The sequence below is a fragment of the Desmodus rotundus genome, chromosome 10, assembly GCF_022682495.2.
Source record: "Desmodus rotundus isolate HL8 chromosome 10, HLdesRot8A.1, whole genome shotgun sequence".
Classification (NCBI taxonomy): Eukaryota; Metazoa; Chordata; class Mammalia; order Chiroptera; family Phyllostomidae; genus Desmodus; species Desmodus rotundus.
This window is the reverse complement of record NC_071396.1, coordinates 7,052,359-7,077,938: the sequence shown is the minus strand read 5'-3', so window position 1 is coordinate 7,077,938 and position 25,580 is coordinate 7,052,359. Positions and strand designations below refer to the sequence as shown.

Below are 25,580 nucleotides of genomic sequence, written 5' to 3'. Positions count from 1 at the left end.
TCCTGAAAATGGCCACCTGCAAGGCGTGATTACTTCCTCAATGGCGAGAGGCTGTACTGAGGTTTTGTGAAGAGTGGTGTTACACTGAGTTACTTAGGACATTTCTAATCCATGCCATCTCGCAGTTTAAAAAATAGTGATGCAATTCATATTAAGTCCATAACCTCATAATTTTAGGAAATTATCCAGAGATAAAATATTATGATACAGCTTTAGTTACAAACTAAAGAACCAAGAAGACAAGTATTTGGTGCTTTGAGATAATTTCTCTTCCTTTTAACAAGTAAAAAATAGGGCTGACCATGGAGTCCATACAGAACTCAAAGTAATGCCGGTACAATATAATGCCAGGCGCCTTTCTCATTTCGCATACCCTTCTCAATATTTTTCTTATTAGTCTTATGATTTGATTTTTTATTGCCCCCCAAACTGATAAATTGTTAATAGTAGACCATATTGTTACTTTAGTATTTATGACTTTACCTGTAAAAGGGGCATGGATTTATTCATTTCTCTAAGACATGGAGGAATATCTGAGCTACACTTTATATTATTTCAACATAATTTTGTCATTCTTTCAACTTTGCAAGTGGAGCCTCTGCTCACAGAAGCCCTTTGAGTTATGATGATATCACATCCTTTCAGAGACAACATTATGATGTCACTGAGCCCGATGTGGTGAGGTCAGAAGTAGAGGAGAAGTGGTGATGGGCCTGGAAGTCTGCGTATCAGTTCAAAGGGGAGTAAGCAGGGCCGAGAGTGAGGATAAAGGCATCAGGGTGGGGTGGAGACAAAGAAGAAAGAGAAGAAAGCAAATCCTGAAATATGGTCATTGGCATGAGCAGAAACTATAACCTCAGCATCTTCACACTATGCTTTGGGAAATTAAAAAAAAAAAATAACGAAGTGGGGGGAGGGGGAGCCAGCAAGCCTTCAAAATGCTGCTCTATTGCATTACTAAGACAGGCTTTGGAAAACAGAGGGTTACGTAAATGAGAGCAGGTGCTATCACGCAGAGGTAACTACTCAGCATATGTAAGTACAGTTGGAAAAACATTGACTTGCAGAGAACACTCGAAATTGGTCCCTAATGGCCTTGGGTTTTGTCATATGGTCTTATTAGGCTAAAATTGCATTGCCATGCCTTCAGTGCGAACAAGATGGATGAATAATTATTACGTGTGCTGAATACCTTTCTGCAAGGAGGAACCAGGGCAGCCCCTGGTCACTGTGGCCACCATTTGCTCTGGCTGTCAGAAAAACTTGAAGTGGTCCGTGTATCCCCGTGTCTATGTGGAGGAGAAAGGGGGATGTGCCTCTGTGGTTTGGGTTGCACACTCGTGCCTACACACTCACACTCAGACTGTGGACAACCCAAAGCGGCCCAGGGCGGGTGACTGCCAGGCAGTGTTTGGAGAAGCAGCAGTCGTGGAAATGTGGGGTACAGAAGTGAAACAGTGAGCTTTGTGGAAACTCCACGACTCTGGCGGTGTTCACAAGCTGGCGGCTGGCCCCAAGCAGAACCAGGAAGGACTTGGGGCTCGGTTTGAGATATTGCAGGAAGGTGAGAATGATTGACATCAGGAGCTGTGGAGTAAGTCAGCCCTGCCTGTGAAAGAGCCAAGATTCTAGATACGCTAAAAGAAAACAGTCTTCCCTGGGTTAGAACGTTTGCTGTCTCGTCCAGTGCTCAGGGTCCTCTCAGAAGGTGGATGTGATGACAGCAACTGAAACTGCAGTTGCTGTGGCTGCTGGGAGTAAATGTCATGGCTGTTTCATCATTGTCACCTCCACCCCTTTTGATAAGGACATCAGGGGAGAAGGCCAGGGGGAGTAAGAACCAGCCCAGAGCTCTGTCCCGAGGGAGTGAGATTCAGGACTGTGCTGAGACCTCAGACCGGGACCGGGAAGTTCATTTGTCCCGATGCTGGCCTCGGAGCTGTGGCTTTCCCTTTTATAGAACACTTTGCGAAACACAGGCAGGTAGCCCCGCAGTGAGGGCGGTGAGTCCCTCCCACAATAAGCCTTGGCCTTTGGAGCCTGATGGCACAAATGAACCCTGGTTTGCTGAAGGGCCCCTAGCGAGTCTAATGTGAGATCAGACGGAGGTTTGAGAGAACACGGTTCGCAGCCCAAAATCAGCTCTGGGAAGTTTTCTGATTGTGGCGTATAATTACACTCCCGTGTACACTCCCGTGTACAGCCCAAACAGAGTGCGTGTGTTGGAGGGGTTAAATGTGATGGTTGACCAGATAATAAGCCAAGCACCCCAGCTGTTCTGATGATATTTTGATGTTTTTTTCTTTTTCTTTTTTTTTAAATTTTTATTGTTATTCAATTACAGTTGTATGCCTTTTCTCCCCATCCCTCCACCCCACCCCAGCTGAACCCACCTCCCTCCCCCACCTCCATCCTCCCCCTTGGTTTTGTCCATGTGTCCTTTATAGTAGTTCCTATAATGATGTTTTTTTCTGATGCAGGAAGAATGTTGTACGGTGAGGAATAGCCAAAACATTAAGGATGTATTTTTTGTTTGTTTGTTTGCTTTTTTGGTAACTAACTGAAAAGAAGAAGGGGAAGGGGGATGGAATGAAGGTGCAGACCTAATGTACAGATGAAGAATCGGCATGTGTGCGTGTGTGTGTATTCCTGTGCAAAAATATCTCGTGGAACGTACCAGAAAACCCATAATACTTATTTTAGCATATTTAATGCAAGCTTTTATTTTCGGTGTAAATATCGTGATCCATGGCTCTTTTATATCCATTATTATGCTGTACCACATGGTAATTAAATCTGGGATTCTAGGGCAATAAACTGTGAGAGTTACACTATTTTGGTGCCGTTTTGAGTTTTCATTTCTAGTGAAAAATGCTAAATTAGTAGCATTTTATGATTCCCGATTTAGCTCTTTTAATAAGAAGCAGAAGGTAAAAACAGCCCAACCAAGCAGTTGAAGTCTTATCACAAGCCCATAAGATCAATATGCTAAAAAAACGTTTGAAGGGTGTTGGAGTGACAGCTTTCAAATGGCAAAAACGCCTTCTGCTCCATTCTGCGGGGTGCGTGGGGCTCTTTTCGGTGGCACGTCCTAAGCTGTCAAGAAAGTGATTTATTTGTATCCCCGGGTTTGTGTTTATGTTTCCGTGTTATAAACTATGCCCATGGCAATATATCTGGATTAACGCATTAATACTCGCAGGGCTACCTAAGCTTAACATGACGAATATTGTTCAAAGTGCAGTTTATTGGGCTATAAATAGTAACATCAGTATTGACACTTGCAGTGTCATCTAAGTGCCTGGATAGCTGTCTGACGCTACTGCCGACAGTAGATAAAATAGACATAGTGACCACGCGTGATGTGTCATGGCTGCCGCTGCTGTTTCTACCCTCCTTTGGTCTGCAGAGGCATTGCATGTATGCCGAGACCTGCCTAGATTTTCCTGGTGTTTATTAGAGGGATATTCCATATTTTGCCATGTATGATGCACTCCCGTGTACAATGAAAGCACTCTTTCTTAACAGTTGCCTTCAGAGGGCAAAACAGTCATCTATGCATATATCATGGACACGCTCCTCTGTCTAGGTGTTTCTGAAAGGCTAAGTCCATAGGTGAGATTACGCTTTGAGTTTATTGGGATCAGAAAAGAATAGTCGTATCGACTCATTCATCCCTTTAGCCATTCACATACTTTTAGGGAGCACCGGCTCTCTGCCAGAGACCGTGCAGCTCTCTGGAGAATTCACCATAAGCGGAGCATGTCCCTTATCCTAAAGATACAGTCAAAGGTTAGCACATTCTGCTGAGGTCACCCTTATGGAAAAGTCATTTTCCCCCCAGACTAATAGAAGTGAGGAGTCAGATGTACCAAATGATGATGATCAAGTACATTTGGTAATTCTGGCTAGTTTGTTAGAGAATAGGGTAGAGGCAAGCTCATGGAAATGCTCATATATTCATGCACTTCTGCCCTTTTCACCTCAAGTATCTTATTTCTTAGCACTGATTGGGTGGTGTCAGGAAGATACCAGTTTGGGTATCCATAAATGATAGAGAGCTTATGACCTAAGATACTAATACTGGGCATATTAAGTATATTGAGCATTATTAATCTTATTCAAATAACGGTAAGCCATTGTAAAATGTTATTAATGATATTAAAGTGAAGATAAGCACAGATCACCTTCTTTAGAAGCTGAGTTCCAGAATAGGCAGGGAGCTAGGTAGACAAAGGTGATTTTCTACAAGCCACAAAAGCGTGTGCCTTGATGAAACCTTTATTATTATACGACATATTTTGCAGTCAGTAAACCTGCATTCTTTGCATGTTTGCAGACAGTGGCCCTGTGGTTCATGTACAGGGAACAAAGAAAAGGAGAGTCCCCAAGAAAGTTGCGCTCCCTGTTCTCATCCACACCCAGCTGGAGGGAGCTGGGGATGGCCGTGGCCAGTCTCAACAGCTCTATTCAAGGAGCCGGTGTCAACGGAAACACATTACACGCCAGAGCTCCGGGATGGTCAAAGTGTTGGGAAGGCAGGGTGTTCCATTCTCTTCTAGTCGGTCCACAGACAGCCCCCAGAAGAATGTGGAGCCCCCGTGGATGTCTTCCTCCCCCCAAGTCTGCCAGAGTCTCTTAGAGAACACAGGGCACATTAAACATATGTGACTGTTCCTTGGGCCCTAAGTATATCCTTGTAAATGTGCACGAAATGATGGCAGAGTGCAGGCTAGCAGCCCAGGGACCTATGAAACCCAGTTGTTTTTCATTAATTCCTCATTGCCTCCTTTGTTAGTTGAAATATTCAGCTTTGGTCTAAAAAGAAGCTAAAAACCTTATGCAAAGAGCTTGTAAACAAACACCCACGTGAACCATCTGGTCTTGTAACACATACAAGTGATTAAGCTTCAGAGCTATGATTGTTAAAATTTTAAAAACACAACAGTCCCAAACACCCCCACATACACTCCTTGTACACGTTTTTAGGGAGAAAAAACATGTGGTGCTTTATAGAGTAAATAAACTGGAAAGATTAAAATGATTTTTTTGTTTCCTTATTTCCCTTTCTCCTTTTCTCCTTTCCTTTCTTTCAATCATAATGTTAAAGAAAGAGAAAGACTTAAGATAAAAACCTATGGACTAAAAATACATTATTTTGTCCCACTACACCGAGTCTACATGGTTAACAATTTTGAATGTTTCTTATCTTTACCTTCATTAGTATTGTGTTTGCCCTTGATGGAGGGAGACACATGCATGCTTGGATGTATGTGTGTGCATGAGCACACGAGGGGGTGTCTGGTTCCTTCTAGAATATGTTAAGCAAACTAGGCTATTTGCAAATAATGAATTCATACTTTTTGTCCATCCTGACTGAAGAAAGTCAGGTCAGGGGAAATTAAATATGCTAAGAGCTCTCGTTTTAATTGTATAATATCGACACTGCCTTTATAGTTAATTTCCTTGGCGAGTCATAGGGCACATGGATTGGATTCTTCAGGTATTTCTAACGTGGAAATGGTTCTAAATTGGAATGTTTCATTTCAATTACGTCACTAGAGGGAGAGGAATCAGCTGCAAGCATGTGGGAGGGGCATCTCTCTCTAGCTGATGGGTTGAAATGAACAGCACAGAGAACCCAAAACTCTCAAGTGAAATAAAAACTCTGAGTGAGAAATCAATACTATCTTTCATCTTTTCAGTCTTGCCCAGTACTCACCCCCAGACTTATCCTATCAGCTGGAGGGAGGAAAGACAATAGTTGAAAGCAGAGGAGAAAGAAGGTTGAGTTACTGTAACAGTGTTTGGTGGGTCAAACAAACCCCCAATTTTAAATAGTTCAAACATAGTAAGATTGATTTTTTCTCTCACATTAAATCCAGAATGGGTAGTTTTGATTGGCATGGTCTCTTTCCAGGGGTGATTTGAAAGTGGAACTCCTATTTTCTTACCCTCTGGCTTCAATGGATGGCACCCAGGTTTGCCTGTACCCTCTGAGAAAAGCCTTTGGAAAGGAAAATGGCATGGACTATTGTGTGGCCAAGTGTTTTATACACCAAGTATGGAGACTTGTATCACTTTTACTCTCTTTCAGTGGAGGAGAACTCAATCATGTGACCACATCTAACTGCAAGGGCAACTGGGAAATGTGGTCTGGCCTTGTGCCAATGAACAAGAGGACAAGAGTTTGGTGAATAGCTGGCTAGTCTTCACCATAAGGAGAAAAGAAAAAGACAGGTGCTGATGAAGGTCTATAGTACTTTTAATTTGCTGAGAAGGAAACGATAAATGAAAGTGTTTTTCATGATGTGCTGGTTAACTTCTAGGGGGTCATAAAAATTCCTGATTTGTAATGTTTGCTGATTCCCGTAGTGTAAATACACCAACTCTGGCTGCTTTCAACCTACCCAACATGCACACAGTCACTCAGCGTGGATTTGGGAAGAGAGGCACAGACTCAGCCCCAGTGCTAGTGGAACAAGCCTCTCTCACTCAGTGGTTTACTAACAAATTCTGAGAAAACCCCTCAGAGGCAGCCCATGGGTGGGAAGGAAGGGAGCATGCATTTTCCCTTTCGCCTTGGACACAAGGAACGATTCCTTTCAGAATCATCTAAAGACCCCTCCATGTGACACACTCATATATAAAGCAGATGGGAGATACAATTTTTGAGTCAGAGAAAAATAGCAGCAAGCACACGATGAGTCAAGGCTGCCCATCTGTACTGAAGCTTGGGTCTCACCCAGGCAAAATGTCGAGCTTCTAGAACAACTTTCTGAGGAGCGTACCAAGAAGTCAGATGCTTCTCCTGGAATTTTATAGGATTGTTTCTGTAATTGTTTTCCATGGGTGGGGTGGGGGTGGGGATTTGGAGTTGGAATGGATAATGTTGATGAGAGAAAAGAGAACCCAGGGCCATTCCTTGGTTTCTGTCTGCCAGACAAGGCGGATGGTGGCATCAGGCACAGGGAGAGGGCGAAGAGTGACAGGAACTGGAAGAGCTTGGAAATTTAACTGGATGCTCCCATCTCAATTGGCTAATTCATTATGGTTGTTATTAATAGACCAATAACTATATATACTTCTGCAGTTTCCATGATGGCTTGTCTACGTTTGCTCTCCAGAGAATCAGGCCAGGAAATGATCACTTTGATTCATTCTCACCAGTCTGCTTGGTCCATGCAGGTGTGAGACTGTTGAGTCCAAGTCCAGACTTCCAGGATGGAGACACAGGAGGCGGGAGGCTTCAGCCCCATGGCTTTGCTCTGCTTGGGTGTATTTTTCAGTGTTACAGTCTTTCAAGGGTTAAAGATATAGAACCTCTTGAACCGACAGGGTCGTCTGGGTCTACACTATAAAGACCCCCACTCCCTATTTGATGCTTACTGCTTTGTTTAATTGGCAGGGCTACAAAGACATCAGTAGATCCCAGTCTCCATACTGTCTGTTTGGACCACAAGCTGAGGCAGATCCAAATCTAAGAATGAATTAAGTCTGTGAGGGACCTAGTCAGTTACTGGTTTATTTTAGGCCAGTCGCGATTTTTGGAAACTACTAAAACTGGTCATGGCAGGCTCCAGTTAAGGCGCTTTCTCAAAAAGTTAATCCATTCACTTATAACTAGTGAGCCTTTCCAAGCAGGCTTCTCCTCCTTCCATGTTTTTTTTTTTTTCCTTTTTCCTTTTTAACTGGTGGTGAAAAAGTAAGCTCTTCTGAAACTAACTTTCCCTCTGCCAACCGACCCCAGTGAATTCTTTTGTAAGTGTGGTCTGCCAGAAACGCAGAACTCGGCCTTGGCACAGCAGTTCTGGTCGGCCCAGCCGTTGGAATCGCAGTGTCCTCAGCACAAAGCTCACTAATTGAATTTCGTTCTCAGGACTGAAATACAGCAGCCAAGACAGAGAACACTGTCGGCTGTTTTTTATGAGGTCCGGAGTCTAAAGTCATTTTTAAAATGTGAGTGATGCAATTTCTTGTAGCTTTCATTTAAAAGGCTCCTTGGTAAACAGTGTTTCAGATTAGTGTACTTGTAATTTAAATGAAGACAATACATCACGCTGGATCTGGAAGGCGAGGAGAAGTTTAGGAAATGATTCATTCCCTTTTTGTGTGTGGTCTACTGTAGAAAATCATAGATAGATAGATAGATAGGTAAAGAGAAAAAAAAAGGGTTGTGGATTTTAGGAGACAAAATTGAACTATTTCTAACACTGAATCAATCCCAATAGTTAAATCTTTATTTTCTTCAAGCAGACGAATACTTTCTGCCTAATTCACTTTTTATTTTCTCTCGGGGTCAGCTTGCAGATTTGCCTCAACAAAGGAAGCATCATGTTACATCTTTTAAATAATTGATGACTCTCAGTCCAAGCCAGCTTGAAGGAAATTCTGAAAATAGGTACTGATTGAGCAAACGCCTCCTTCCTGTCCCCCCCCATCCCCGCCTCCCCTGGCCCCTCTTCCCTCTCCATCAGGCTCCCCACTCAGCTTTGTTTAACAAAACCTGCTTTTCTCTCCTTGGCTCCTCTGCTTCCTTGGCTGTGGAGGGCGATGATATCATTTGGGCGTAGGTTTTACCTACCACTTGGTACCCTCATTTATTTCATATCATTTTGTATATTTTATTGAAGACAGGGGGAACTGTTGGTTTTAAGCTGACTGATGTAATGAAGAGCTCTTAATTAATCATCGGAAATGTTATGTCCTAATCGCCACCAGAGACGGTTTGTTGGGACTATAAAAATGGGGTCTGCAGCGTGGCCCTCTGCATTTGGAGTGTGTTATCTCCCAGGGTCAGATTACCCTGGCAGCTGGGCCAGCTGTGGCCTCTGCCCAATCCAGCTGTTTCTGCAGAGTCAGATAATGTGGCCTGATCTGCGTTGTCCCCCCAGAGGGAGGGGCTTCTTCATCTCTCCTCACTGTTGGGGTCATTAGCAATCCGCTAAGACTTGGAAAAGCCATTACTGCTTTCCAGCAGCTGTGCGCTTGGGAGAACATTAGACTGGTCCGCGGAGAACTTGGCTCTCCTAGTTGTGACTTAGTAAGTCACTTTGCCTTCCAGGGCCTTGGTTCCCTCCTGGGTGGCATGAGGCTTTCTAGTGGCTCGTTTCCAAGAACCCCTCAGCGACTGCATTCTCCCTCCAAGAAAGGAGGCGATAAAGCAAGGGGAAGCCACGCTCCACCTCACCTTGAGTTCATTGATGGCGTTCTGAGCTTCAGTGAGTAGACTGTGTAGTCCCTCACTGTTACCCTTTCTCTTTCCAGGATGTTTCCTTTCTCTTAATTTTTCATATATTCCTGCTCTTCTGATCCACATCCATGCTTGTTTCCCTTCATGAGGGTCCAGGTTTCCAGGGTTACGGAAAGGAAGGCAGATGATCGGCAATGTGTTAGAATGGACGATCTTGGCCAACTAAAGGAAGAAATCACTTACTTGAAAAATATTCTGTCCTCACTCACAGGAAAGCTTTCTCCGTCAGACAGTTGCTCAGATGATGAAATAGCCAACAGTGGGAGATCCACACCTGGCTTCTCCGTCTGAGCTTGGTTCAGCCAGGGGAAAGCCGCGAGTTATATCTGTCACTGAAAGAGCTGTATCTAAACTGGGGGACTACTGTCCCCCTTATCTGAAGTTTCACTTTCCCATGGTCAAGGGCGGTCTGGAAATATTAGTCGGGAAATTCCAGAAATAACCAGTTCATAGGTTTTAAATTGCTCGCCATTCCGAGTAGCCTGATGAAATCTCAGGCTGTGACCGAGGCCATGAGTCATGCCTCTGTCCAGTACCCACCTCCCTTCTTCTTGTCACATGGGTGCCGTGTCATCTCCCAGCATCCCAAGAACAGGGAGGGTGAATGCAGCACAATCAGTTATTTTGAGGGAGAGACCACACTCATATAATTGTTATTACAGCATATTGCTACAGTTGTTCTATTTTATTTCAGTTATTTTTACTTTCTTACTGTGCCTAACTTGTAAATTAAACTTTATCCTAGGTATCTGTGTGTTGCAAAGAACATAGTATTATTCAGTGCTCTCTGTGGTTTCAGGTGTCCACTGGGGGTCTTGGCACGTATGTTCTGCGGATAAGAGGGAACTGCTATATTATTCCCATTCTCGAAACCGTATCACAATCTCTGACATTTTAAAGCATCATGTGGATTATATTGTTCCATTTTTCTCCCTTATTAGGGCAAGTTTTGGCTTAGAGGGGGGTGCTGAGGTCAGCTATGCCCCCAAACTGCCCAGTAGCTAGTAGCTTATTTATATATACCATGGCTGCCCAGAATAATCTTTTCTGATTGCCTGTTATTAAAATCCTCAAAAAGTAATCCTCCAATGATAAAACCTGCATCGACCCCCACAAACATCCTATGGTGGGAATCTAGAAGGCTGGGGAATTTCTTCTGTTTGTTTATCTTTTACTGCCTGACTCTATACTAAAGTTATATTCAGAAGAATCAAAGGAACTATTTGGTTCTTCTTTTAAAAATCTGCTGTCCATTTACTTTTTTGAGACTATGTGATGCAGAGGATTTTGTATCTGGATGTGAGTCGATTACAGATAAGTCCTCCCAGCAAGACCTACTCATAAGGTGTTAGCATTGAAAATGTGCTTTACCCCAAGGATATCTGTGTTGTTAATCGTTGTGCTCCACTGCTGCGCTACTAGGTATCTGTAGTAACATCATGTGCTAAATGGCTTCTCTTTTCACTGGATATTCATTCTTCGTACCAGTTTGGGAGCCAAAGAACAGATTCTTCTCCCTCTTTGAAAGTAGGGAGTTTATTCCCCGTCTTCTAAGGAGGCAGCCACCGCAATGCAGACACTGCTGGTGGGGGTGGAGGTGGGGGTGGTACAGTCCTACTGCCTTGGGGTCAGCGGCTTTGTGGCTGAAAGGAGACTTGTCATTTAGTTCTGTCACAGAATCTATATGAAAGATGCCCCTGGAGTTGTGCAATGACAAATCCATGAGAATGCATATGGTGTTTTGTAATCCCGGCAGTTCACTTCTTTGTTGTAAGCTCACATGCGCAATCTCAGTCATTAACTGGGTCTAGTGAATTCCTACTGAACAGGTCAATAGTGTCTCAGTCTACATTTTAAAACTGGTGGTTTGAAATTCAGAAGACTTGCAGGCAGGGAAAAAATGAGATAAATATAGTGAGTTTCTAAGGTGTCCACACGAAAATCTCGGTCACGCTGTAATTGGACTTCTGAAGGTTGACAACCATCTAGTTCTCTGCCCTTCAGTAAATTATCTGTGATATTGGGTAAGAACTCTTCCCCCGGGCTTGGTTGTCACCTTCTAAAACAGAATTAATCTAGGGAAATACACACTACATTTGGTAGTAGGAGGAGACCGTTGAGGTGACAGGAACAAATGCCACACAACCTTCCTGTGCTCCCTCATCGTCCCTCACCCCCCCAACCCTCAGTGGGACAGAGCATGAAACGGCAAAGGCGGCAAGATCCCAGTTGCCCGTGGGACAACTTGCTCATGTCCTTTTGGACTCAAAAAGTCCACAATCATGAGCAATTACAGAAATCGGGCAGATCCATCCTTTCTCTCCTTGCAGCAACTCCTGGAAGCCTTGTGCGTGACCCACAGGGAGTTTAGTGACTAAAGTAGTAATTCTTCCTTCCCCAGACCAGGGCAGGGTCCCACCGCTGGCAGACTGAGCTGCCCTGCACGTGGGGGACATCACAGGTAAGAAGGCCCCGAGTCGACTGCCCCTGCTCGGAGGCACGTTCCCCGTGTGGGATCAAAGAACTCATTCCAAAAACTGTGGCGACAAGATGAACATTATTTTGAAATTTCATTGACTTCAGAGATGGGCTCTGACAAGTCATACGTTTTAAATGTGAACTTGAAGTCGCAGCTACATTAGTCATCGCCGTTGGCGATACTTCACCGACAGCAACTTATGGGATGAAGTGAGTTTTGATTTTTCAAATCTTTCCTTTGTACTTTTTGCGTCCTAGCTTTCTTAAAAAAAGAAGTAACAGCCTACATTAGTCCCCTCAGGCTTCTCACCCTGTAGTGTCAGCTGGGTAGCTTCTCTCCTAATGTTTCTCTGTATTTATACAAATTACAGCTTTTTAACAGGCCTCCTAGAAAATAGGAGGCACAGTCCTAGAAAATAAGTAGGGTGGAATTCTCACTTTCAAGTCGTCTTGGCTTCTTTCTCACTCAGGTGTGTCGTGGAAACATGCGCCGATTTTTATTTGCAACGTGCCTTTCTTGATTCCAGGCCCTGACAGATTCCAGCCTACAATGGAAGCTTCCTTGTTCTCTGAGCTAACTTGATCTGCAGCTCCCCCTAGGCCAGAATTGATGTTAAAATTGTCTCTTCGATGTGTCAAACTCAAATACTTTCTCTTTAGCATTAAAGCAAATGATCAGAGTTGGATTCCAGTTGCTTTTTGGAGTCCTGGGGTCTGCAGGTGAAGTGGGAATTGAAACCTCAATCTCGTTTCGTTGTCAAGCATTTTGTTTTTAACTTCATTCTTTAAAGAAAAGGGGAGAAGCTGTGGTTTGAAGGGGGTCCCTGGGGAATACACATTAGAGCTCTTCTGAGAGTCTTCCCACCACAACTCAGGCTCTGTGTGGCACGTTCACTCCCCGAAGTCTACAGTTACCGCATTCACTCCTCAAGGGGTGTGACAGGAAATGGCCTGGTGCCCCCTGATTACTGAGTATACCCCCATTTTTTGCTTAACACACTGCACCAGAGTGTGCCCCAAACAAACGGTTAGGGACCCTTTTGTTGTCCTTTTCCTCTCCTCCCTCCTCCCTTTTCTGGGCTCCAGGTGCGGTGCAGAATCTCGCCCCTGGGTAGCTGAGGGATCGCTTAGTTGCTCTGAAGTTTATCTTTTAGATGAGGGTAAAGCTATCAATAGTGTTCAGCTAAATCATATGGAGTTGCCTTTTTGTAGGTTATGACTGGTAGGATATTGGCAATTTCATGAGGTTCAAACTAACCGCTTCCTCCCTTAGCCATTCTACCTAAACCAGCCTCTCACAATGCATGTTTGGTTAAAACCCATCGTGGAGTTATTTATAAAGGAAGCTTCAAGTTTTTCCAATCAGGAAACCTCTGCTTCTTTCTATACCTCTTCCCTTTCTTCTGAGGCTCAGAGAAATAAGAAACAAAACCCTCCTATTTGGAGAAATTCATATATTTTGAGACTGATGGGAAATAAGTAGAAAGTCCTTTGGTCCCTGGGGTAGAAGATTTTTTTTGCCTCTGAAAGTTATAAATGACCGTTATAATGGAAAATGCTTTGAAATCTTAACCGGAGCATTCACTATAAATAAGAGAGGAGCAGAAGAATAATAAATCTAATAAAGCTGAGAAGGAAGAAAACTTAAAATAAGAAATGAGGGCTGTTGGTTACTTTGAGTGTTAATATAGCCCTGAGCATATATGTAAATATAGGAGAATCAAAGACTTGCTAAAGGCAGAGTGGACTGAGTTATAGATACTAATGTGTGCTGAACTCTGTGTGTTGCCTGGGAGGTTTGAGGAAATGCAGCAGCCACGGAAACTGACCTCATGTTTTTTTTGTGTGTTTTTTTTTTCTTTTTGGGTTGGATCCTTGCTCACATCACGTAAATGAATAGAGTGGACCAATTTACTGGTTCATCAATGAAACACTATTAAATTATGAAGATGTAAGGGGACAAAATCCTATGCTGACATTGTTGCAGTTTGAAAGGTAAGCTGTTCCCCACGAGATTAGGAGATAATCGATGTCCCCCCCAGGGAGTTCAGTGCCCCCTTGGCAGCACTGCCCACCGCTGTGGTCCTGGCAAGTATTTTGTTAGGAATGTTCTTAGGCTCCGTGCGTGTTTCCCCCATTAAGGCTTTTGAAATGAGAAATGTTATTTCTCGTGCTTGTGACATGTCTTATTTCATGGGATATTCTGCCAATGTTGGACTCCACTGAGTGTGTGTTGCAGTGACCCTGGGGCTCCTACGGAAAGGTTTTGCCCTTCTTTCTACTGATTCCCTGTATCAACCACAGTTGTCCCTGTCGGGCTGCTTCTTAATTCCTGTCTCTTGGTGACGCACAATAACTCAGATATTAATCTTTCTTATGCAGTGGCCTGTGCTTACGCTGGGAAGCCTTCTCTTCCTAATTCTGCCTTCCACGAACTTAGAAACGTTCTTACTTTTGCTCGGGCACTGTCGGTTACTGGGTTGGCCCCTAGAGGCGGGCCCTGCACCTGCATGGGTCCTTGGACCTGTGTGATGGTCATGCAGGGTCGGAGCGTGGAGGGGTTCTTTCAGGGGAGAGTGGCTGCACCTCTGTGTGACTCTCAAACCTGCTCACAACTCAGCAAAGGGGACAAACAGCAGCCCTAAGTGGTCAGCTCTTCCAAGGCGGAATAAGCGATCCCTTCTTTCATTACCTGCCAGTCCCTGCTGCAGAGCCTGGCCCTCAGTAGGTGTGCGGAAAACCCGTGTACAGTCGCTGGGGGGGACACCTCTCAGGTCTGCTTAGAACTGAACCCGCTGGAGTCAGATTTTCTGAACTCATTCAGCAGATTGCTGTCTCGATGTGGGAAATGGCACTTTCGAAGTTGAATTACCTTTTTCATGGCACCCATGTCGCTTTCCTCACAAATTGAGAATAATTTAGGCAATGGGAGACTTACGTTTCCATGTGAAGCGGATTGAAATGAGTGTGGTGTTCTGTCTGCTCCTCCAGCTCCAACTATCACGAAATGGAGTTCTGGCCAAAAACCATTCAGTTACATGGTTCTGGGATATCATCTGTTGTTTTGTGTAGCGTCGGTTTAGTTTTAATTATTGGCGATACTTAAATCTGCGCTTCTTAAAAGCTGCAGGTGTGCCCCGCTGTCAGAAAACTGGGATGCGCTTCCCATTCTTGCTTTCTCTGCCGTTGCATGCAGGGGCAATCATTTACACTCTAAAAATAGCTGGGCTTTATAAAATAATTTATCACAAGGTTCCTTTAAATAACCAACTCTCTTGGAGCATTTAAAATATGATTTGATTTGAAAAATCAATGTCCACTGACTCGACTTTTCAGGAATGTATCTGCTTTGCCATGTGGGGGTGGGGAGGTCTAACCACAAGGAATGAGGGTCTTTAAGTGAGCTGAAGAGGAATTAATTTTAATTTAGGAAAGCATTTGCTTTTCTAGAATTTCCCAGGGAAAACACCTTCACCTTTATCTCCTCCAAGGTACATAAGAAAAAATAAAGCAGGCCAATTTGAATTGGGAAAAGATAAATCTGTTTCTTTGGTGGGTTGCATTCTGCATTATGCATGTGCGTAAAAGTGAGGTTTGCTTTGATCCTGACTATTAAACGCTTATTTTTAAACTCAGACCGGGCAGGGATCCAGCGATGCTCTTTCCCCTCCAGCACATCCTGGTTTCAGGTCCCCGGCCTGGCTAAATGCAACCAAGTCTCAGGAAGTAGTTGGAAAGTGTGGACACTTGATGGGCACTGAGGTTTTCTTTTCCCCCCTTCTTCCCCTCCATTTTTGAAATTCAAATTGAATGCAATTTTCAGCTCATTTGAGCCAGAATATACTGTTGCTGAGCTTCAGTGGCTCTTAAATTCAAACTCACAGGAGAAAACAGATATCATCTGTCACAGAGGGTGGGGGAGAGAACACTCCCCGCATTTTATTCACAGGAGGCAGAGCTCTGGTAACTAATTCAAACCTTTCTGACTAATCGACTCATCATTCACCAGCAAACTTATCAACTAATCAATGAAACCTTTAAGACACTCATCTCATGAAGTCTGGGAGCGGTATCCCTTTAAAAAAAATTTCAAGTCTATTTTCACACCCTTGGTATTTTAATACCTTTCCCTTTTTTTTTTTTTTTTTGCAACCTGAGTCAAAATATCATGGCAATCTTTTTTTTATGCCCTTCCTGACTGTTTTTATTGTCTCCGTCTTTAATATCTTTGTCAATGCTATTTATTTATGACTCAGAATTAGCAGAAAGCTTACTGCTGGGTAAGTGGGGCCAACATTTTGAGCTTTTTCTTCACTACACAGACGTCCTGGAAAAAAATTCTTCTTTCCTGGGGCAATAGAAGTACCATTTAAACCAGGAAAAGAGCTCATACAGTCCTTGAGTTTGCAAGTGTGTCTTATCGGCAAGGTGAGTGTGTGGGGATGGCTGGAGAATGTTTCTTGACACACTTCGGCCACCAGTGTGTGCCCAGGAAGTGCAAATGAACTTGAACAAATGATGCCTGACGTCCCTCCTCTGATTTCAGAAAGGACATGATGTAGTGATTCCGGTTCTGAATTGCAGGTTTTAGGCGTCAGCGCTGGTGCCGATTTGGACTATGTTAGTGTAAGTCTAAATTCTCCTGGAAGTGTGGGGGCCATTAGCTCACTCTCTACATTTGGTTCAGGTCCATGAGAGACGAATTCGTTTGTGATGTTATTTTACAGTAAGTGGGAATAAAACAATTTGACTTCTAGAAACTATCATTTCTAATGAAGTGAATTTATATCATCATGGGCGGAGGAGTTTAAAAACGTTTTGCAGTGAATGTGTGATCAGGCCATATTTATTTATGTGTGTGTACGTGTGTGTGGAGTGTGTGTGTTCACACCTCTCCAAGGTCTCCAAGAATGTGACAGCAGGCCTTTCTAAACAGTTTTCCACATAAAGGCGTCCGCCACTTCCTTCTCTTAGTGGTAACGTGCTCCTGTGTTCGATCCTCCATGGAAGACGTTTATTTCATTTCCTGAGAAAGACCACCCTGGCTTGTTAACCTGTTTCCTCACTGTTACACTTCAATGCAACCACCAGGACCATTTTGATTTGGCTCTAAGAAACCATCCTTAGTTGGGTGGAGGGTGGGAGGGAAGGAGAGAGGGAAGGAGGAAGGGCTTCAGCCGGGCTTCCTGAGGGGGTGCCTTCCTAGTAGGAGGCAGCAGGGGAGGGAGCCCTTCCCACTGAAGGAAATGGCAAATCAAAGGGACTTGACAACTCTGAGTCAGTGGTTTCACAGAGTGGGGAAGGACAGGCTGTGCAGGTCCAGGGACCACATTTTTAATACCAGGGGAGAACCATTTTCCTGCATTTTTCAAAATTTTAACAAAGAATAGGGATGACTTCTATGGTCAGAAAAAGAAATTTTCAGTGAAAGGAAAGGCTCACCTGTGAGCCTGGGATGAAATAAGGAAATAATAAATCAGTAAGGAGAAGAAACACCTCCCCTCCCTCCCCAAAGTATTAGGGATGGGACAGCGGGGACAGGGATTCTTGCTTGAAGATTAGGAGGTCTGTACATGTCATCTTTACTATCCATGGCTTCCCTCTAGTTATGTTGGGACCAGGTGGTGACAGGTGCCTCCTAACTGAACTTGGCTTTCAGCCTTTCAACGTTCAGGCCTCACTTCAGGCCACTCCAGAATCACATCCCATTATCCATAGTGAGGTCCTTCTCGACTCACCTGGCACTGAAATCTTCCCAGCCTTGCCCCCTCACACACTTCTAGTCTGACCACACCATTGTGCCTTCAAAAGCATAACCGAATTTCACAGTATACACACATTTCAGATCCTTCTGCTGTGCTCCCAAAACTAATACAGTCGACCCTTGAGTAGCATGGGGTTGAACTGTGTGGTCCACTTATACGTGATTTTTTTTCAAGCCACAATTTGACGTGCACAGCCTAAGATAGCCAATGTAAACTTGCGGTCTCAATAAATTCAGGGTCGTACTATAAGTGTAATTTTTCTCCTTTATGATTTTTCTTGCCCTGTTCTTTCCTCTGGCTGGCTTTATTTCAAGACTATAGTATATAATACACATGACAGGACGGATGTGTCTTAATTGACTGTTTATTATTGGTGAGCCTTTGAGTCAACAGTAGGTTATTAGTAGTTAAGTTTGGGGGAGTCAAAAGTTATACACACATTTTTGATTTTGCAGGGGGTTCAGCACTCCTAACCCCCACATTGCTCAAGGGTCAACTTTATAATGGTCCATGTCAATTATATCTCAAAAAAACCCTTAACCCCCAGGGGACCTTCTGTGTTCCACCCACATGCTTCACACTTACAGTCCCTTCTGTCTGAGGCTCCTTCCGTAACTCCTTGTCATGCCTGCTGGAACCCCAGTAATCCTTCAAGGCTCAGCCTAAACTTCACCTCCTTCCTGCAGCCTTCCCTGACCTCTTCAGGTAGAAGAAACCTGCATGTTGAAATATGCACCAGTACCATTTAAGACATCCAAAAGCAACAAAGTATTACAGTAACATGGTCCTGCATGTTCCTAACTAGATAGGCATATCTGGAAGGACAAGAACCATGTGTTACCTTTCTTGTCAGTTCTTGGGCCTTTAAGACGGTGAAGTCCCATCCTCCCTAAAAAGGGCTGGAAGACCAAGGCCATCTGTAGAATCACAGCCATGGATGACAACAAAGGGAAGGACAGATGACAGATGAGGGCACTCACACAATAAATAGAATGTAAAGTCATTTTCTAAAAAGTAAGGGATTTGTAACTTGAGGAGAGAATAATTCTAAATAATCCTCAGAGGGAAGTGATCCCGAGAATGCACCAGGGACAGGGAATGGCGGAGGGCCAAGGTGAACTGCACAGAGAGAATGGATAATGAGCCAAGTTCACCCCTTCCTTCGAATATGGTGACCAGAGAGCCATATGGGGGCAGAAGCGACCTGAGGGTATCTGCAGCAGAAAGAGGTGTGAAGACAGATGAAAGATGTGGGGGAAAGAGAAGGATACTTGAGAGAGTGAGTCAGAGAAAGGTGCTTCAGGGGCTGTGAGTCAGAGAGGAAGATTACATAATGAACTTGGCACAGTGGCTATGAAGTGAGGACAGTGGTGAGGATGTGGACCCTGGGCTTGGAGAGGAGAGATGACCCAATGACACCGGGCGGCACCTACTAATTTGAGTGAGGTAAGAGTGATGTGGTGTATGTCGGTGGGGGGTGGTGGAGGGGTCCTCTGGGGTGGTGGGAATCAAGCAGAGTTATTGTGATAACGTCGGGAGTGGGGATGGCATAACAAGCAAGGAAATGGATCACAGACTTGGCATCTTTGCAGGCAAATAGCACTGTAAACCTGGAGATCTTGTTCAATATCCTCATTTGATGTTTAGGGAAAAAGTCTAAAATGCTCAGTGTCATCTCTCGGGCCAACTGTGGTCCCCTCTCTCCCTGCCTTTTGGGCCTCTTCTCCTGCCTCCATTCTCTCCCGAAACTCCAGCCCAGCTAAACTGCCCTCCATCCCCTACGCCTCACATTCCCTCTCACCTGTGCCTGTAGCTCTCCCCATCTGGAACATTCTTCTATTCTTTACTTAACTCCTATTCAAATTCTAGGTCTCACCTTAAAATGATTTCCTCGAACCTTTCTCCTCTGCCACCCACTACCTAAGGTCTTCATTGCCTGCTTCCAAGCACTTGACTCTTCTTTCTTAACCTTTCTGGGACCTGTAGGTACTTCCTGACTGTCCTTTGTCTAGGTTGTGAGTCTAGGACTAGTAGTGTCTTCTAGTACAGTACCAGTGAGAGCAGTTGCCCAATAACTATCTCTTGAGTGAGTGAATGAAGGAAGAAACATAAATGTAAGTGACAACTTCTCACCGCCAGTTATTGGCAGAGCCCCACCTGCTTCTTCTCAAGCTAAGTGCAAGCGGTCCTGATTCAATTGCGACTTGAACATTCACATGCAGACTCGGGGGACCGGTGGTTGTCGAACCATTTCTAGTGTATGTTTCAGGACATCAAGTACAGTCACATTGTAGTGCAACCATCCTCACTGCCACCCACCCCTAGAACTCTTGCATCATCGCAAGCTGACACTCTGTATCCATTAAACAATAGCGCCCCCCATTTCCCTCTACCCTGAGCCCCTAACATCTGTCATTCCACATTCTAACCCTGTGACTTTGACTGCTGTGGGTACCTCGCATCAGTGGAATCACATTAAATTGTTGGGCTGACTTTACTCGTAATAATGTTCCCAAAGTTCTTCTATGTTGTAGCATGTAACAGAATTATTCTCCTTTTTAAGCCCGAATATTATTCCATGGTAGGTATATGCCTCATCTGATTTCTCGCACTTATCCATTGAGGCGATTGGGGTTGTTGCTACAGGAGACCAGGGTTTCAAGTCCTGAGACATGTAATCTGTCATGTAATGGAGTAACCTGGGGGTGGCTGGTGGTGCAGAGGCTAGAGGATCCAAACAGCGCAGGCGGGCTGAGGATCCTCTTGTGCATGGCAGAGTCACCAAAAGTGTCCAGGGCCATGGAGACTTAGGAGGGAGGAGAAATGTGTCAACTGGGCCACAGTGGCCTTGATGTGAAGAGAATGATGAAGTTGGGTGCCGTGAATTTCAAATGGATATAAGTATTGAGAAGTAGGATTGAGAGAAACTCCCTTTTCCTTCTGCCTTGTTATCAAAATGAAGGGAGAGGATGAATGAGAAGGGGCAGGAAAAAATGGGGCATTATCTCTGAGAGGAGACACTGGGGGGAAGAGGTGAGAGATGGCGGGAAACACAGGGGAGTTTGGGCACAGTCTAATAGATGTTCCACAGGGCCCCCGGGAAAGATTCGATGGTGGAAGAAGAGTCCATTGAGTCTTAATCCAAAGCCACCCTGGAGTCTCCACGTGGGAAAAGCCCCAGCATTATGGGATCAACACACACAGTCTATACTTAATGAATATCTGAAGGAAGGGATTTCACAGCCACCATTTGGGACCAAACCCTATGTTCAAGACTTTCATCTTTTCTTTCTTTAAAACTTGTTGATAATTTTTTTTAAATAAAGATTTTATTTATTTTTAGACAGAGGGGGAGGGAGGGAGGAAGAGAGGGAGAGAAACATCACTGTGTGGTTGCTTCTCACACGCCCCCTACTGGGGACCTGGCCTGCAGCTCACACGTGTGCCTGGACTGGGATATCAAACCATGTGGTTAGCCTCAGGCCAACACTCAATCCCCTGAGCCACACCAGCCAGGAGTTACTTCTTTTCAATGAGGCTTGTTTGGGCCCTTGTCCTCTCCTGGACTTTTCAGTAACTGGGAAAGAATTCTTCAGACTCATTCCAACAAAATCCCTCATGTGCCTGAATTCTTTCTCAGTTAAAGATCAGAACTTGATTAAATCTTTTCCCTTAACAACTTCTTGGTTACAGTTTTCTAAGCCTTTAATGCCCTTTCAATTGTCTGCTCTAACTTCTCTTGGAGACCGGGAGCAATAGCCAGGTTCTGCCTCGTCCCATTTTATGCGGGTGTCCCTTTTTGTCACCTGGTAGCTGCACCTCACCGTGCTAGCATGCAGTGTGGCACTGGTCTTACTGTGTGGTGGACAGCCGCCGTATTTCTGAAAGCAACTTGATGTCGGGGCCCCATGGAGAGCCTCACCTCTCAGCCTACAGGCAGAGCAAGGAACTTTCCAAGACAGTGCTGGCCCTGGGGCTGTGTTATCTTTTGGGAAATGTGTGTGTGTGTGTGTGTGTGTTTTTTTCCTCCCTGCCTCACAAGTCCAGCTCAGCCCATTTCAAGTTGCCTCTGATCTTTCACTGCCTCCACTCGGCCCCTTGAATCTGTCCTTGGGGGAAGTCCCACTGGTCAGTGTGCAGAGCCCCATCAGGCCAAGAAAGCCCTTTTCTCTTTGTTTCTACTTAACCCTTGCCCTTTGTGGCAGGGAGGCGCCTTCCCTGAGCCACCTTCCTTGTAGTCTGTTACTACTTGCGGATGATTAGCAGGTGGCTTCTAAGCAAAAAGGGAAATTGCCCCCGGCATCGCTCTCCCATAGGCTCTTGCCATTTTGCTACAAAAGAGAAAAAACACAGCCTTTGAAGAATGTGTACGCACTATTCATACACTTAGAAAGAGAAGGATGCCTGTAAACTATCAGGAGCAGTATTCGACTTTGTTACCAGCGGGCAGAACGATTGGGTTACGGCTCGGGTGGCTTTTGGCATTAAAAGGAAGCACTTGCCATCGCTAAGTGTCGAGTGGTTTAGTAAAAGCTTATTGGAGAATTTCTCTCTAGACACGAATCCCCGAAAAGGTGTATTCCAGTGAGACAGAGTGTCCGTGAAATGCAGTAATTGGGGCTGTGTTGAGTGATTCTTCTTGCCGGGAAGCTAGCAAGCTCCTGACGGCGTATTGTACCCAGCCTTCTGCAGGCGCCCTGCCTGCTCATCTGACCAGATGAAAGCTCTCTTCTCTGCCTCCATCCCTCTGGCCTTTTTGTCCCTACTCCGCTACCTTCTGATCCCTCAGGGGAAGTATTATATGCCTCTTTCAACATCCTGAGCTACTGTCCCCAGCATGAAATGAGACATTATACATTTTTTTTCAAGTTTCTAAACTATTTCTACAAGTGCAGTGTCCCACTTAGACAAAAAAAAAAAAAAAAAGAAAAGTAACCAATTCATTTTCCTGAGTTTTAAATTGTTAGCTTCTCTCCTATTATTTTTAGTTGAAAAATATAATGCGAAGCCCAGTAGAAGTGCCCCCTCTCCTCTACCAAATAAACATCACCATGCCATTTGGTCATTGGAATCAAGGGGTGTCGGGCCCACAAGGACATACGCGGAATGACTTTGTCTGCCGTGTGTGTCCCCAGCATTCCTAGGAGGAAGCTGGTTGGGTGGAAGCTGCTGGTTGTAGAGCAGAATAGACTGCAGGACGGACTCCCTGCCTCATCCGGTCTTTGCGTCTGCATTTAGCTTTTACTCAGTCATGGACATAGGACATGTCCCTTAGAGTACCTGGCCCAGTTCCTCTGTTCTGGTGTTTCTCACATGTCCCCAGACCTGCTGACGCTGAGTCCTCTGGGCAGGAGTCTGGCACTGGGCATTTCCACAAGTGCCCCCACCCCTCCCCGCCCCAGGTGCCTCCTGGGGCCCAGCAAGTCTGGGGAACACTGGTCCATTCATGGCTGCTTTTCGCCAGCAGAGGTGTGCCGGATCTCAGGGGCTGTTCCCGCAGGTGTGGTGTTATTTGTGTGGCCTTTCTCTCTTGGTTGGCTCTGACCATTTATCCTGGGCAGATCGTGAACATAGAACAGCAGGCCTATTTTGAATGAACCAGGAAAAGAGGGAGCTTGCCTTACAGAAAAACAACTCAACCCAAAACAAAACCTGAGGGGTGTGTTCGCTTTCCTTTGAGAATAACCTTAGGAGGCGGGCAGTCGAACTGCTCCTCCAGGCGGCCGCTGCTGCCTTGCTGGTCTCAACATGTTTTGTATGACAACAGCAATGACTGACTGTTTCGCCACCCTGTGTAAGTCGCAAAACCAGCGGCTGCTCTGTTTCCCTGTGGGCTGACTGCACGGGCTTCCTCTGGCCTGACAAGGGGCGTTAGAGAAGTGACCTGTTGCCATGACCTGGAACTCTGAGTAGAACCCTTGAGATGGTGGGAGGTGATGGAGCAGGGAATCTGGAAGCTTTGGGTTGTGCTGGGGACGCAAATGTAAATGAGGAAGACAGCGCACTTTTTTATCTTCTATTCACTAAGGCAGCCTGGGGACCGCAGAACCACTGAACACTGCGTCTTGGGTACATAATTGAGTTTTAGATTCTCTTACCTTGCCCGGTGTGGCTCTGCTATTTGTCCAAACATTTCTTCCATGCCCTAAATGAACCCAACCCAGGCTGTGAACTATATCCACCACACACACACACACACACACACACAGCCATGACACTAGCCTTCCGTGTATTCACAACACGCTCTGGATTGCCACAGCAACACTAGTTTTAATTATGGAGAGCTGAAATGGTCACTTGTGTGTCAGATGGGGCTCACTTTTCCCTGTGGTCAGAATTCTGATCGGAGAGAGGCTTTGTATGTGGGTCCTCTTCCCAGGCTGGGTTTTATCATCTGCTCTAACAGACAGCTCTTTGGCTCGTGGAATGAACCAGAGGCAGCTGAAGTGCTGGCTGCAGGGGCTGCTGGACAGAGGTCCTCGTGTTGATGAACGGGACCTCTCTGTCTCAGAGGCAGACTGGGGCGCTCATCTCTTGTGACTTTAAGACCCAAGTGAGCCATTCCTCTCCAGGGCTGCTTTCGGCTTCCCCTTTGGACTAGCAGACATAGTCCGCATGTTAGAGCAGAGGCTCGCATGAAGTATCATCTGGTAATCATCTCTGACAATGTTCAGGATCATGCTGGGGGGAGCCGACGAGTCACTCCACTGCAGTCCTGGGAAGGCACAAAGCGCAGCAGCTTGGCCATCAGCGCTACAGAGGTGGGAATGCGCGACAAAGCACATCTTTCCCTGGCTGTCCCTCGACCCTTCACTTCTGGACCTGCTTGCCCGTTTTGTGAATTCCTCTCTAGGCTTGGAGAGGGACCACCCCATATCTAAATATTTCTGGGCTGCCTCATTCTGAAAGCTCATGCAAAGCTAAATAATCTTCCCCTTAGGTAAACATAAATCATTGTCTACCTTCTTTGCTCCTTGAGTAGACCTTTTGATACGTTCATTAATTATGGCTGCTGCCTGGTGGCACTGTGATGGCTGAGTCACCGCTGTGTTCATCTTTCCTGCAACGCCCCCGCTTCTGACACTGAGCCCTCCAATCCAATGCAGCGTTAAAGAGACCCTTCTTCTTTGCAGTGGACAGCTGGATGGTAGTGAGTAAAAGAAATAGGCCTGGAATGCGCAGCCGTGGTGCGAGGAATCTCAGCAGCAAGGGTGGGAGGGGGAAGAGACACATGGACTTTGATGGACAGACGTCCTTAAACAGGCTGCATCTGTTTCTAATCTCTGGCCATGGCTGGAATAAATCCTGTGCTCAGTAGCTTTGCTGCCTCCATCAACCGTCCAGTTAGTTAATCACTATCCCGCTTTTGGCGGCCAGGATGCCCATGCAGAACTGTTTAGAAATAGGCACCCTGGTTCTGATCTCTGATCCTTTCCCACATTATTAATTTTTTTTAAGTCCCCATTTTTGGTAAATCTCGCTTAACTAATGACACAGCCTCTGTGTTTGTTTTTTGCCTCCATGTTCGGGAAGCTTCGCGGCCACGATTTTGAGTTCGGAGTTCAGGCATGTTAATTAAGCCTTTGTGCAGAAGCAGGGGGTCCTGTTTCTTGTTTGCCCGTTTAATCAGATTTTGCCTTACGAATGGCGCTGAGAATCTGTCACAATTAGCTTGGCTGCATACGTGGAGCTCGCTGCTTTGAGACCCTTGAAACGTCTGTTTTTAGGACATCAGCAGGGGGCTAATGAAAAGGCTTTGTTGATTTTAACGAATTGCAAACCACTGTAGCCAAAATAAATATAATCTGCTTTTTGGATTAGTTGTCACAGATGATTTTACCTACTAACAGTGATTAAAGAACCCGAGTGGACCATAAACGTAGCTGCTCTCCAGTGACTCTTGCTAAAATAGCAATAAACAGGAGTAAATAAAGACTTAGGGCATTAGTTATCTTTAATAAACAGTGACAACAACGATACCGTATGCAGTAGAAAGTGGTAAGAACCCCAGGGTCACCTCCTGGTTGCCCAGCCCTGTCTCCACAGCCAATCCCATTCACTGGCATCCTACTCTCCTCTTTCCA

General features: G+C 45.1%; 1 protein-coding gene across 21 annotated transcripts in view; it reads left to right on the top strand.

The window, feature by feature from the left end:
- ESRRG (estrogen related receptor gamma) overlaps positions 1-25,580 on the top strand; it is a 506,557-nt gene that overhangs the window by 140,040 nt on the left and 340,937 nt on the right. For 13 of the 21 annotated variants that reach the window (XM_053912602.2, XM_053912593.2, XM_053912599.2 and 10 more), the window contains one exon: positions 13,632-13,726. The exons of the other annotated variants lie outside the window; for them this stretch is intronic. In XM_053912602.2, the coding sequence (XP_053768577.1) occupies positions 13,701-13,726 (26 nt within the window). In that variant the 5' untranslated portion in view covers positions 13,632-13,700. The remainder of the gene's footprint in view (positions 1-13,631; positions 13,727-25,580) is intronic. 21 annotated transcript variants of the gene reach the window in all.